At 42.6% G+C, this 14,368-nt stretch overlaps 1 protein-coding gene across 1 annotated transcript in view; it reads right to left on the reverse strand.

Annotated features, from left to right (window-relative positions):
• LOC100135991 (calcium channel, voltage-dependent, L type, alpha 1D subunit, a) overlaps positions 1-14,368 on the reverse strand; it is a gene marked incomplete at its 5' end in the record, with an annotated part of 126,943 nt that overhangs the window by 76,947 nt on the left and 35,628 nt on the right. The window contains 2 exon segments of the mRNA NM_001124328.1: positions 4,710-4,915; positions 8,264-8,406. Of these exon segments, the coding sequence (NP_001117800.1) occupies positions 4,710-4,915; positions 8,264-8,406 (349 nt within the window).

Raw genomic sequence — 14,368 nt, forward strand, 5'->3', positions numbered from 1 at the left:
GTGTGTGTGTGTGTGTGTGTGTGTGTGTGTGTGTGTGTGTGTGTGTGTGTGTGTGTGTGTGTGTGTGTGTGTGTGTGTGTGTGTGTGTGTGCAACAGTAATATTGTATGTGGTTGAATTGGTATTGGTCAGTTGAGGCTGGTGGGGAGGAGAAATGGGGAGGATGGGCTCATTGGATCACCAATCCACTCATGTTATGAGGGTTTGTATGAAGTATGTGTGTGGGTATGTGGTTTGTTTGTGAATGCACTTGTGTGCCTGTGCATATAATAAGGTTAATATAGTAAATGGTTATTATAGTAAAACTGAAACTAAAATAAAAACTCAAATGGAAAAATATTAAGAAAAACATTTGAAAAACTAAAACTATACTGAAACTATTATCTTTGACTGCAAAAATAACAAAAACAACAACAACAACAAAAACCTTAGTAAATTATGTTTATTATTTTTTTTAAATAAATACATTTTTACTTTGGGCAAAAATGTAATGTTTTTTTTCTTCTGATGGGGCTTTGAAGCCTCTGAATCTGGTGGGTAAATGCTGCCAGTAGATGACAATGATTCAAATAGGCCTAGCTTGTTCATCACTATCACTGGCTATCAGTAGCTAACAGGGAAGAAATCCGAGGGCGAGCGCGGAGTGTGAGCCTGAACCCTAGGTGTGAACAATGGCGGCAGCAAACCCAACACCAGCAGTGGTCTGTCGCAAAAGGCAGAGCCCTGTATGGTTTCATGTGCGTTGTTAACATCTGCCTATGTTACTGCCCAGATCTTCTATTCTGGATGATCAGACGACAGGTCCAGAACGGCGATCCCCAAACTGGACATCCCCTGGCCATTCCTGTTGTGCTTTGCAGCTTCCAGAAAACCTACCAAAGGTAAACCACCAGAGGGGGACCGCAACAATGACCCACAGCCAGGACAACTCACAGTCATTTTTATGTTGGTTTGCAACTTGCAGGATAATCGCAAGATTGAACCCAACAGAGGGGGACTGTCATGACTTTGTCCTGTTTGGTGAGGGTCATAAAACCCGCTTTCTCTCTCCCCTCCCCACTGGTTTATGACCCCCCCCCCCCCCCCCCCCCCTCCATAAATACAGAACCTCTCTCTCTCCACTCTACAGAATGGACTTTTGGAAAGACCTTTGCTACCACAGAGAAAGACTCTACAGGATGGTAACATCAGAAAGTTGAACAATGAGACAATATTTCTGTAATGGAAGGGTCCGTTGGAATATTATGTCAGATTAGTCATTGTTTTGGTAGATTGTTACTGATGATAGGACCACGTAATTGTATCTTTGAAAGTCTACACATTCTAGCTAACAGATTTATTTCAAAATCTTGCAAAACATATGTGATTAAACATGAAACTATTTGTGAGAAGATGAAATGTGATTTTAGCTTCTAAATGAGAGAATTGTTTCATAAGTAAACTTATGCTCAATCAGTAACCCCACCCTCGGGAGCACAGACATTGGTTAGAAGGATGAAACGCCCCTTCTCCTCCCCACTGCAAAAGCCCCCATAACGATCATTAACATTTAGTTCCAGAAATGTGAAGACTGCTGTCCTACCGTTTAGGTGGGCGAATTTCAACGTGGAGGTGACGATCATCAAGTTGGAATGGTGAATTTCGACTAAACCAGCCAGAATACAGCACCAACTGATTATGGCAACTTAGTATGAACTTTGAACAATTATTCACTAAAGAAGAAGTGATACATCCTAGACGTTGAGTTATCAGCTGCAGCTGTAAACTTACGTGGCCTAAGAAAGGACAGACAATCTCCTAAGAACAACAGTGTACTTCACCGTATCCGCTCTACAACACTACGACCAGAAAGATTCTTCAAAGGACAATGACGATCTCTGCTGGGCAAACCAGTCTTCCATCTTCGACCCATCTATCGAAGCGCAGCTCAGAGTAAACATATATCTTGCATTTTCCTTTTCCGAAAGGGCGGTTATTAGAATGCATAAGATTCTGTATTTACGGTAGCATAGCTTCTCAAGGTCCGATGGAGACCTAATTCCTTTGTTCCTCAGTCTTCCCGCTCTTTCATTCAAACCCAATCCCCTTCCTTTGTGTAACCAACCGTCACATCGGGTTAGTCCACTAGGGATTTTTCATGACATGATTAGTAATCGATGTATGATCTATCCTGTGTATATTTATATGTAATTCTGTGTGATTATTTAGGTATTTAGTAAATAAATAATTAAGCCAATTTGTGTATTGCTGATTCAACTTGTTAGCCAGGATTCGTGCAGATAACAAAGTACTTTACGACATTGAGAATGAGACTGAATAAAGTGACGATTAACAATTGACTGCTATTGATAAAAAAAGATCTTCAGCTCTTTAAGAGTTTATTCAGAAGACAGCAGCTCTATAAACAATCTTGTGTGGTGCCCCAGGTTATTAATGAGTCAATTGATGCATGGTTTAATTAAATCACGTAATCAATTAAATGTTCGGTAATCGATTTGATAAAATAGCCTGTCATCTCATTTAATCATTCAGAGACACGACAATGGGATTGTTTTGAGTACATTGCTGGAAAGGACAAAAACAAATGTATTATAGTGTCAGGAGATGGCAGCGTGTGTGGAACACATATAAAATGGAAAAACCCAATCATCTGAACAGCACTCACAAAGAATTTCATGACAAAGAGAAAGTGAGACAGCCATTATTCTTTTTTTTTGGGGGGGGGGGGGGGGGATTCGGTCAGGATTTGACTTCTGGCATATTAGCATTTTTAAAACTAGTGTCCTGCAACAAGAACAACAACAATAAAAAATCCACGTCTGATTTTTTTTTTTTGAAACCGCTAGATTTGATTTTTGCCAACAAGAAGGGTGTGAATAGTTTTAACAGTCCGGGGTCGCATGGGTTGCAAGGCTGAGGTTTGTTACTATGCTGATAAAAACAATATCCATCCGGACCTTTGCCACTTAGGACATTTGTGTGACTGGACTTTCTGAAATAGCACTGGAGTACTGCTTCAAGCCTCCCATGCGTGGGTATATGGGTATATGGCTTCAAGCCTCCCATGCGTGGGTATATGGGTATATGGCTTCAAGCCTCCCATGCGTGGGTATATGGGTATATGGCTTCAAGCCTCCCATGCGTGGGTATATGGGTATATGGCTTCAAGCCTCCCATGCGTGGGTATATGGGTATATGGCTTCAAGCCTCCCATGCGTGGGTATATGGGTATATGGCTTCAAGCCTCCCATGCGTGGGTATATGGGTATATGGCTTCAAGCCTCCCATGCGTGGGTATATGGGTATATGGCTTCAAGCCTCCCATGCGTGGGTATATGGGTATATGGCTTCAAGCCTCCCATGCGTGGGTATATGGGTATATGGCTTCAAGCCTCCCATGCGTGGGTATATGGGTATATGGCTTCAAGCCTCCCATGCGTGGGTATATGGGTATATGGCTTCAAGCCTCCCATGCGTGGGTATATGGGTATATGGCTTCAAGCCTCCCATGCGTGGGTATATGGGTATATGGCTTCAAGCCTCCCATGCACTGGCCTACTTTCTGTCCCTGAAAATAAATCATATCAAAACGAAATAGAAATGTTTTTATCAAACTAAAACTGAATAAAAACAAGTAAATCAAGTATGAAAACTGAAAATAATCAGAATTTCAAATAAAAACCTCAAAACAAATTAAAAAATCACAAAACTATAATAACCTTGTCGTACCGTATGTAAACATGTGCATGCATGTGCATCTGGACAGAATGTCGAAGTCTTTTTTCATGGGTGTGAGGGAGACACACACACGCACACACACTTGCAGGAGAACTCATGTCTCTGGGGCATTGATTTGGACAGCTTGTTTTAAGAGAACATTCCAGAGGGGCTGCACATAGACCATATGGTCACATATTACTGTTAGTGTCTTCACCCCACAGACACATAGTCTGAGCTGAGAGAGAAACATTTTCTGTCATGGAGAGGAACGGCTGGGCTGTTTTGGGCTGGGGAGGGACTGTCAGGACAGAAGTAGACTTCTAATACATATGTAACTTTGGGACATTTTTCTCCAGAACAACATACAGTAAAGGAGTGTAGAGTAAACGTTTTCATTATGCGGATGTGGGAATCGAAGCCACAGGAATCAAACCTATCACCTTAACGTAGGGCAATTTTCCTAGCCACTGAACCATACATGACCACGGGGGGGGGGGGGGGGGGGGGGACATCAAGACAAAATGGTGGAGGAGACAAGATTGAGGAAGACTGAATTGAACCTTATAGAGGTAATGCCAGATATATCAGGTCACAGTTTTCCGCAGTGTTATTTATTGGTGTGTGTTATGCAGTGACTTTCAGAAGTTAGCCAGCCTACATACTGTAGGTCAATAGAGGTTGCTGTGTCTGTTTCATCATGGGGGTCAAAAATGAGGGGTCAGTCAGCACTCACAACAATAAACACAACACTGTATTCGTGTCAGACCTAGGTTGAAATACAATTTCAAATCTTTCAAATTTGCTTTTGCCTGCTTGGAGTGCCAGATGGACGGGGTTTGTACTCCTTGTAACTATTCTATTCCATTGTGTTAGGCAAGCCCAATCAAGCCCAGATAAAGTATTTGAAATGATCTCAAATAGTATTTGAACTCAGGTCTGGTCGGTGTTGTTGTGGGGTCAAAGGTGAAGGGTCAGATAGCAGTAACTCACTGGGCACTCCTGAGACCAGGCGTAGGGGTCGCAGTACACGGAAGGCTCGGAGGGCTTTGACGTCGAAGCCGCCCGACTTTCCCCCGTGGCCTTGCGCGGAGGGGTGGAGCGCTGCCGCTGCCGCTGCTGCAGCCGCACCCGCCTCTGCCTCCTCCTTCGTCTCTACAGAGTCTTTGGTCAAAAGTTCCAGGACAACGCTGAACAGTCTGCAGAGAAACACCAGAGGAAACGTCTTACAGAAAACACATCAGAAAGAGAATGTTACAGGTAAAAAGCTCTAGGACAACACTGAACAGTCTGTATAGAATTACAGCAGAAAGAATGAGAATACGTTACAGGATTGGAGCTTTCGATTAAGGGCCCGAATCCATAAAGAGTCTCAGAGTAGGATCTAGGATCAGGTTCCCCCGGTTTATGCAATCTTATTCCTTGAACTCATCTTAGACTTGGCGGCAGGTAGCCTAGTGGTTAGAGTGTTGGACCAGTAACCAAAAGGATGCTAGATCAGCCCCGAGCTGACAAGGTAAGAAGGTAAGACCCACCGTTCCTAGGCCGTCATTGAAAATAAGAATGTGTTCTTAACTGACTTGCCTCGTTAAATAAAGATTAAATAAAGGAGCTTTAAAAAAAAATTGGTCAAATCTGTGTCCAAAAATACCAATTTCCGATTGTTATGAAAACTTGAAATCGGCCCTAATTAATCGGCCATTCCGATTAATCGGTCGACCTCTAATAGGTATCTACTGATACAGTAAATCACCATATGACTTTTAAGCTTCACACTGAATATAATATCTGTTTGTAAGATTGCAGTAACAAATGAATAAGAAGAACACAAGCTGAAAAATATAGCACAAATGTATTGAACCCATGTACAAACTACATAGACAACATGAATAAATCAACAAACACACACACACACACACACACACACACACACACACACACACACACACACACACACACACACACACACACACACACACACACACACACACACACACACACACACACAACAATACCAGTTGAAAATACAATGCAATACTGTAGTGTATGGGCTGAGTGAATAGTGAACATCCTATAGTAAAAAAAGAGTCTGCTTAATTCCAGTCAGTTAGCCTGTCCTCACCTAGCCAATAGGAGAAATCATCCCAGCACATCACGTCAAAGCTGGGCAGCAGTAGGCACTAAATGGGCTGAATGGAGCTGCCAATAGAGGCCTGGAGGGCCATAGAGGGTCATACTTCAGGGCTACAATCACAGACTGCTGCAGCAGCTGTAGCTAACTGATGTTGGACTGAATCAGAGTGGGAAAATTAACTGAGGTGTTTGATGTGTCACTCATCTGTTCACATGAATAGAATACCATCAGAATAGAATAAAATACCAAAATAAAATATCATCAGAATAGAATAGAATACCAAAATAAAATACCATCAGAATAGAATACCAAAATAGAATACCATTAGAATATAATAAAATACCAAAATAGAATACCATCAGAATAGAATAGAATACCAAAATAAAATGTCATCAGAATAGAATAGAATACCAAAATAAAATACCATCAGAATATAATAAAATACCAAAATAGAATACCATCAGAATAGAATAGAATACCAAATTATACAACAGGTGGGTCCTGAATGCTGATTGGTTAAAAGCGCATTCCACAAGGCTAAATCAATTACGTTAAAATGCCTATTTACTCCGTTCCATCTGACTGAGCAATCCACTGTCTCATCAACCAAGCCAAGCTATTGAACTTGATCTCCACTATAAAAGCATCTAGACATTATCTCATATTTCTTTTAGACTAACATTTAGTTTTCAACAGCGGAGATTTGTATAAACCTTGCTGTCTGTCTTACCGACATTCGCAACATTGTTTCAATATTCAAATTCGATCTCCAGCTGTCCCATACTAATGAACGTGTCGGGGTTGGCATCATTTTCTAGATATAATTCTTTGTATAGATATATACAAAGAAATGTCAATTGAAAAAAGGTGAAACAAAACAAAGTGCAGATAGTTTGCAGTATTTCCAGCTTCAGTGTGAAGTGATGGTGTGAGCTGTGTTGTTGGCTAGCTCCTCTGAACAACAGTGTCAGTGTCCTGATGAGAGAGCACATTTTCTAAACCAGGCAATATCGCTCATCATTAACTCATTGTTATGGATGTAGCCAAATAAATGTCACTCGAAAGCTGCTTAAACAAATGCAGCTACTGTTGTTATTCTGGCTGCACTGTTTGGCGTGACTAAGTTAGCCATGGTTGGCTAGCCAGCAAGCAAGGGATAAGAACGTTGCCAGCCAGTATGGTAATGGAACATTTAGAACGAAAGACTGGGTCGCGTCCATAGATACAGAACAAAAAGACTGAACGACTGGGTCACGTCTCTGGCAACCAAACCAATAGAACGAACAACCAGCAAATACCATTAGAATAGAATAGAATAGAATACCAAACTAGAATACCACTTTTATTATATACTGTATATTTACATTCTTGTAGAGTACTTTTGACCTTTTTTGGTGCATGTATTCTGTGGTCAGCTAGCCAGCCAGCCAGCCTGCCTGCCTGCCTGCCTGCCTGCCTGCCAGCCTGCCTGCCTGCCTGCCTGCCTGCCTGCCTGTCTGTCTGTCTGTCTGTCTGTCTGCCTGTCTGTCTGTCTGTCTGCCTGCCTGCCAGCCAGCCAGCCAGCCAGCCAGCCAGTCAGTCAGTCAGTCAGTCAGTCAGTCATCCTAGCAGGATGCATCGCTCTGCATCTGACTGGATGACAGATCAACCCTGCATGCCGCTTACAGACATAGATTTGACCTAGCTACCTACTGGACTGTGTTTGTATTGGAGGGAGGGAGGGAGGGAGGGAGGGAGGGACAGAGAGGAAGATAAAAATGTAGAGGAATAGAAGAGAGAGAGGGAGAGAGAGATAAATAGGGAATGAGAGAGGAGAGAATATGGAGTTAGAGAGGATGGAAAGAGAGAGGAAGAGAAGGTGGGGGAGAGAAGGAGGGAGAGATGAGATAGAATATGGGGTGAGATGGTGAGTCACTCCAGTGGTGGTAAAGCTGTGATTTATCCTCCATGTCTTTTCTAGGTCATACTGTATATTGTAGCTGGATAAGAGTCTCTCTTAGGACTGGGCCACTGACTGTGGATATGTTCCAAATGGCACCCTATTCCCTATATAATAAGTGCACTACTTTTGACAAGGGCACTGGTCAAAAGTAGTGAACTATATAGAGAATAAGGTGCTATTTGGGACGCACACTGACTGGAAAGGAAGGAGGCTTAAAGAAGTCCAACTCAACTACTGTCACAAACAAGCACAAAGTCAGGCTGAAAGATACTGTACACAGCAAACCATTGAGTTCAAACGAGGAACTGCAGTTTAAATTCGAACCCCAAACTGAAACACAAAAAAGGCCGGGACACATCACAAGCGGGAAAAACGTGTTATGGTAAAAACTATCCAATTTCTGCTCATCAGATGAATTCCAGTTGGCATTGAATGAGCGGCTGGAGAGTATGGAATCTTGGAGATACTTACCCAACAACGACGATGACAAAATCCAGCATGTTCCATCCGTTTCTCACATATGCGTTCTGGTGTGCCACTAAACCATAGGCGATAATCTTCAGGAAGGTCTCTATAGTGAAAATGACGAGGAAGACATGTTCTACCGTTTCCTGCAGACAGAGAGGAACAGAAAACAGTGGATTGGTATACTAAAGTTTTATTATAGAGTAATGACCATTCATAACAGCATGTTAACAAACACACAGGCATTTTTACATTTAGCAGACACTCTTATCCAGAACAACTTACAGGAGTAATTAGGGTTAAATGCCTTGCTCAAGGGCACATCAACCAATTTATCACCTAGTCATCTCAGGGATTCGAACCAGTGACTTTTCAGTTACTGGCCCAAACCTCTTAACCACTAGGCTACTGCTAGGCTACAAATACATGCATATGCACACACACATACAGTACACACAGTACACACACACCCAAGGTGAGAGGGCTGGGCTGGGTCCCCTCCCTGGGTCTCCTCCCTCCCTGCAACCATTCATTATACATGAGGTACAGCAGCTCACCTTAACACTCATCATGCAGCGTATACAGTATGGACACAGCCACATCTCACACAGTCTGTCTGTCTGTCTATCTATATTCTCAAAGCTATAATCAAATCATGTGCTAGCTAACTTGGTTTGGTCTGCTACTATCAAACCCATATAATAACTTTTGTTACCTGTTCCAAAGTCATGGGTCCTACTAGGTTCTGCTAACCAGAGGCAGTGTTGGAGGAGTGAACTTAGACACAGTCATTTCACTCTACAGATACAGGACCCCCGACTCCATTCACACACACACACACACACACACACACACACACACACACACACACACACACACACACACACACACACATACACACACACACACACACATACACACACACACACACCCGTAGTCTCCTGTCCTTAATCCCCCCCTGCTTTTTAGACAACATACAGTAAATGCAGGAGTATTGTGTGCTGCGGGGCTTGTTTTACCAACAGTTAACTGCCGATTGAGTGCAGCACTTAGCCCAGTGAAAGAGACATAGGCCCCTCTGTTACCACTGTAAAAGGTTGAGGGAGGCTCTCGGCTCACTACTGCCACTCTACTGAGTGCTCTGAGAGAGAAAAAGCAACAGAGAGAGAGGGGCAGAGAGCGAGAGAGAGATAGAGGGAGAGAAAGAGAGCTGGGAGAGAGAGAGAGAGCTGGGAGAGAGAGAGAGAGAGCTGGGAGAGAGAGAGAGAGAGCTGGGAGGGAGAGAGAGAGAGCTGGGAGAGAGAGAGAGAGCTGGGAGAGAGAGAGAGAGAGAGCTGGGAGAGAGAGAGAGAGCTGGGAGAGAGAGAGAGAGAGAGAGAGAGAGAGAGAGAGAGAGAGAGAGAGCTGGGAGAGAGGTTGAGGGAGGCTCTCGGCTCACTACTGCCACTCTACTGAGTGCTCTGAAAGAGAAAAAGCAACAGAGAGAGAGGGGCAGAGAGAGAGAGAGAGATAGAGGGAGAGAAAGAGCACAACAGAGAGAGAGAGAGAGAGAGCGAGAGAGCTGGGAGGGAGAGAGAGAGAGCTGGGAGAGAAAGAGAGCTGGGAGAGAGAGAGAGAGAGAGAGAGCTGGGAGAGAGAGAGAGAGCTGGGAGAGAGAGAGAGAGAGAGAGAGAGAGAGAGAGAGAGAGAGAGAGAGATGGGAGAGAGAGAGAGAGAAAGAGAGCGCATGCTGGATATGTACATAGACAATGATAGGCTTAGAGAAGGGCTCCTATGGTAGGTACACCTATAGCTCATCTCTTGGCAGTAGTACTGTAGACTACTTTACCACTGACCTCATCCCAGAGTCTCCCAGAGCATTCACAGCCAGGCCACTGACACCCCTATCAGACCACAGCAAAATCTCAGTCTACTTGAACAGAGCAATACTCAATCATGAGGCATCAAAGCCAAAGGAACTGAGTAATATTAAGATATGCTGTAGATGGAAGGAATGTAGTTTGGAAACCTACCAAAAAACAATTAGGCAACAACAAATTAAATTCCTTCTAGACAACTTCATGGACAAAACGTTCCACTGTAATAGTGAAGGTGTTAACTTGGCAGTAGAAAACCTTAACAGTATATTTGACCTCTCAGCTTCCCTATCAAATCTAAAAATCTCAAATAGAAAACCTAAGAAAATGAACAACCATGACAAATGGTTTGATGAAGAATGCAAAAATCTAAGAAAGAAATTGAGAAACTTGTCCAACCAAAAACATTGAGACACTAAAACAATAACATCGAGACACTAAAACAATACAGAAATACACTACAGAAAAAAAAGGAACAGCACGTCAGAAATCAGCTCAATGTAATTAAAGAATCCATAGACTCTAACCACTTCTCGGAAAATTGGAAAACACTAAACAAACTACAACACGAATAATTATCTATCCAAAATGGAGATGTATGGGTAAACCACTTCTCCAATCTTTTTGGCTCTATAACAAAGAACAAACAGTAAAAACATATACATGATCAAATACAAATCTTAGAATCAACTATTAAAGACTACCAGAACCCATTGGATTCTCCAATTACCTTGAATGAACTACAGGACAAAATAAAAACCCTCCAACCCAAAAAGGCCTGTGGTGTTGATGGTATCCTCAATGAAATTATAAAATATACAGACAACAAATTCCAATTGGCTATACTAAAACTCTTTAACATCATCCTTAGCTCCGGCATCTTCCCCAATATTTGGAACCAAGGACAGGTCACCCCAATCCACAAAAGTAGAGACAAATTTTACCCTAATAACTACCGTGGGATACGCGTCAATAGCAACCTTGGGAAAATCCTCTGCATTATCATTAACAGCAGACTCGTACATTTCCTCAGTGAAAACAATGTACTGAGCAAATGTCAAATTGGCTTTTTACCAAATTGATGCAAAGTGGTGTTGGTGGAAAAACATACGCCATTATAAAATCCATGTACACAAAGAACAAGTGTGTGGTTAAAATAGGCAATAAACACACACATTTCTTCCCACAGGGCCGTGGGGTGAGACAAGGATGCAGCTTAAGCCCCGCCCTCTTCAACATATATATCAAAGAATTGGCGCGGGCACTAGAAAAGTCTGCAGCACCGGCCTCACCCTACTAGAATCTGAAGTCAAATGTCTGTTTTCTGATGATCTGGTGCTTCTGTCACCAACCAAGGAGGGCCTACAGCAGCACCTAGATCTTCTGCACATTCTGCCAGACCTGGGCCCTGACAGCAAATCTCAGTAAGACCAAAATAATGATGTTCCAAAAAAGGTCCAGTCACCAGGACCACAAATCCAAATTCCATCTAGACACCGTTGCCCTAGAGCACACAAAAAACTATACATACCTTGGCCTAAACATCAGCGCCACAGGTAACTTCCACAAAGCTGTGAACAATCTGAGACACTAGGCAAGAAGGGCATTCTATGCCATCAAAAGGAACATCAAATTTGACATAGCAATTAGTATCTGGCTAAAAAATACTTGAATCAGTTATAGAACCCATTGGCCTTCATGGTTGTGAGGTCTGGGGTCCGCTCACCAACCAAGAATTCACAAAATGGGACAAACACCAAATTGAGACTCTGCATGCAGAATTATGAAAAAAAATCCTCTGTGTACAACGTAAAACACCAAATAATGCATGCAGAGCAGAATTAGGCCGATACCCGCTAATTAAGAGACGTTAAATTCTACAACCACCTAAAAGGAAGCAATTCCCAAACCTTCCATAACAAAGCCATCACCTACAGAGAGATGAACCTGGAGAAGAGTCCCCTAAGCAAGCTGGTCCTGAGGCTCTGTTCACAAACACACTCTACAGAGCCCCAGGATAGCAACACAATTAGATCCAACCAAATCATGAGAAAACAAAAAGATAATTACTTGACTCATTGGAAAGAATTTACAAAAAAACAGAGCAAACTAGAATGCTATTTGGCCCTAAACAGAGAGTACACAGTGGCAGAATAGAGAGAGAGAGAGACAGAGAGAGAGAGAGAGTGAGAGGGAGAGAGAGAGAGAGACAGAGAGAGAGAGAGAGAAAGAGAGGCAAACATCAAATTGAGACTGCATGCAGAATTCTGCAAAAATATCCTTCGTATACAATGTAAAACACCAAATAATGCATGCAGAATTAGGCTGATACCCGCTAATTATCAAAATCCAGATAAAAATCCAGTTAAATACAACAACCACCTAAAATGAAGTGATTCCCAAACCTTCCATAACAAAGGTATCACCTACAGAGAGATGAACCTGGAGAAGAGGTTTATCTCTAAGCAAGCTTGTCCTGGGGCTCTGTTCACAAACACAAACAGACCCCACAGAGCCCCAGGACAGCAACACAACTAGACCAAACCAAATCACTATAAAACAAAAATATAATTACTTGACACAATTCTAAATATTAAAAAAAAACAGAGAAAACTAGAATGCTATTTTCCCTTAAACAGAGAGTACACAGTGGCAGACTACCTGGTCACTGTGAATGACCCCAAATTAAAGGAAGCTTTCCTTGCAGTGAGTATGGCCTTGCTATTGAGAGAGGAGAAGACAGGCTAAGTGCACACTACCCAAAAAATGAGATGGAAACTGAGCTGCACTTCCTAACCTCCTGCCAAAGGTATGACCATATTAGAGACACATTTTTCCTCAGATTACACAGACACACAAAGAATTAGAAAACAAATCCAATTTTGATAAACTCCCATATCTATTGGGTGAAATACCAGTGTGCCATCCCCGCACAATGATTTGTGATCTGTTGCCACTGGAAAAGGGCAAGCAGTGAAGAACAAACACCATTGTAAATACAACCCATATTTATATCTATTTATTTTCCCTTTTGTACTTTAACTATTTGCACATCATTACAACAAAAATCAGATGTCATCACCACATGGTTCAAGCATCCAGAGCTATGGTAAATGTACACAAATGTCCACGTTGTTGTTCATGACATCATGTGAGTTTAATAGTGAATAATAAACCATTCCCACTCGATTACACAGGCATTTATTCATCCATCAGCAAGTTAGATATGCACTCTGCCATTGTAGTCTGAGAGAGAGAAAGAGAGAGGGAGATAGCGTAGAAGAGAGAGACACAGGGATAGTGAGATCTGCACTCTGCCATCCTAGTCTGAGAGAGAGATAGAGAGAGGGAGATGGAAGAGAGAGAGAGACACAGGGATAGTGAGATCTGCACTCTGCCATCCTAGTCTGAGAGAGAGATAGAGAGAGGGAGATAGAGTAGAAGAGAGAGAGAGACACAGGGATAGAGATAGAAGATGGATGAAGAGAGAGAGAGAGAAAGTAAGAGAGAAGAGAGAGAGAGAGAGACAGAGAGAGAGCGAAAGCGAAGAAAGCGAGGCCTGTGGGGCAGGCCATAAATATATCTGACTCATCACAGAGCTTATTTGTGCTGTAAAGAGACGTACAGTATGCAGTCCAGCATACATACACACACAGATACTAACAGAACATTATTAACACATCCCACACCTACCAAGACCCCCTCCCCCACACACACACACATACAGGCACACACAGATAGATAAACGGTCCTGTCAATACAGTTAAACACTTCCACACAAGTGCACGCCGGTGACACGCAGGCAGGCACACACACACACACACACACACACACACACACACACACACACACACACAGAGAGACACCCACACACCCCTCATCCAGCCGGTGTTGCCCTGTCTCTAGCCTACCACAGGGTGAATGCTCATGGCTGAAGGCAATAACACAGTCCACGACACTCAGAGAGAAAGCTCACCATATGATAAAGGAGGATGCTAACCCACTGAACCATACACGCGCAAGACTACATAACATCACTGGCCATATGACCCATAAAGAAGATAGAAAATGGTTGAAGTTACCAGGCTATGAACAATGCAGACACGGTTAGTAGATCTATCCACTATGCTGCTAAAATGACTCATCTCATCATGCAAAAGTCATGGATCATATTCATTAGGGCAAAACGTATTGCAACAGAAAAAGAAAACAAAAATGTCTTATTGGACAAGTTCAGGTAGTCCTTCCCTGTTTC

Source organism: Oncorhynchus mykiss, chromosome 7 (assembly GCF_013265735.2).
Source record: "Oncorhynchus mykiss isolate Arlee chromosome 7, USDA_OmykA_1.1, whole genome shotgun sequence".
NCBI lineage: Eukaryota > Metazoa > Chordata > Actinopteri > Salmoniformes > Salmonidae > Oncorhynchus > Oncorhynchus mykiss.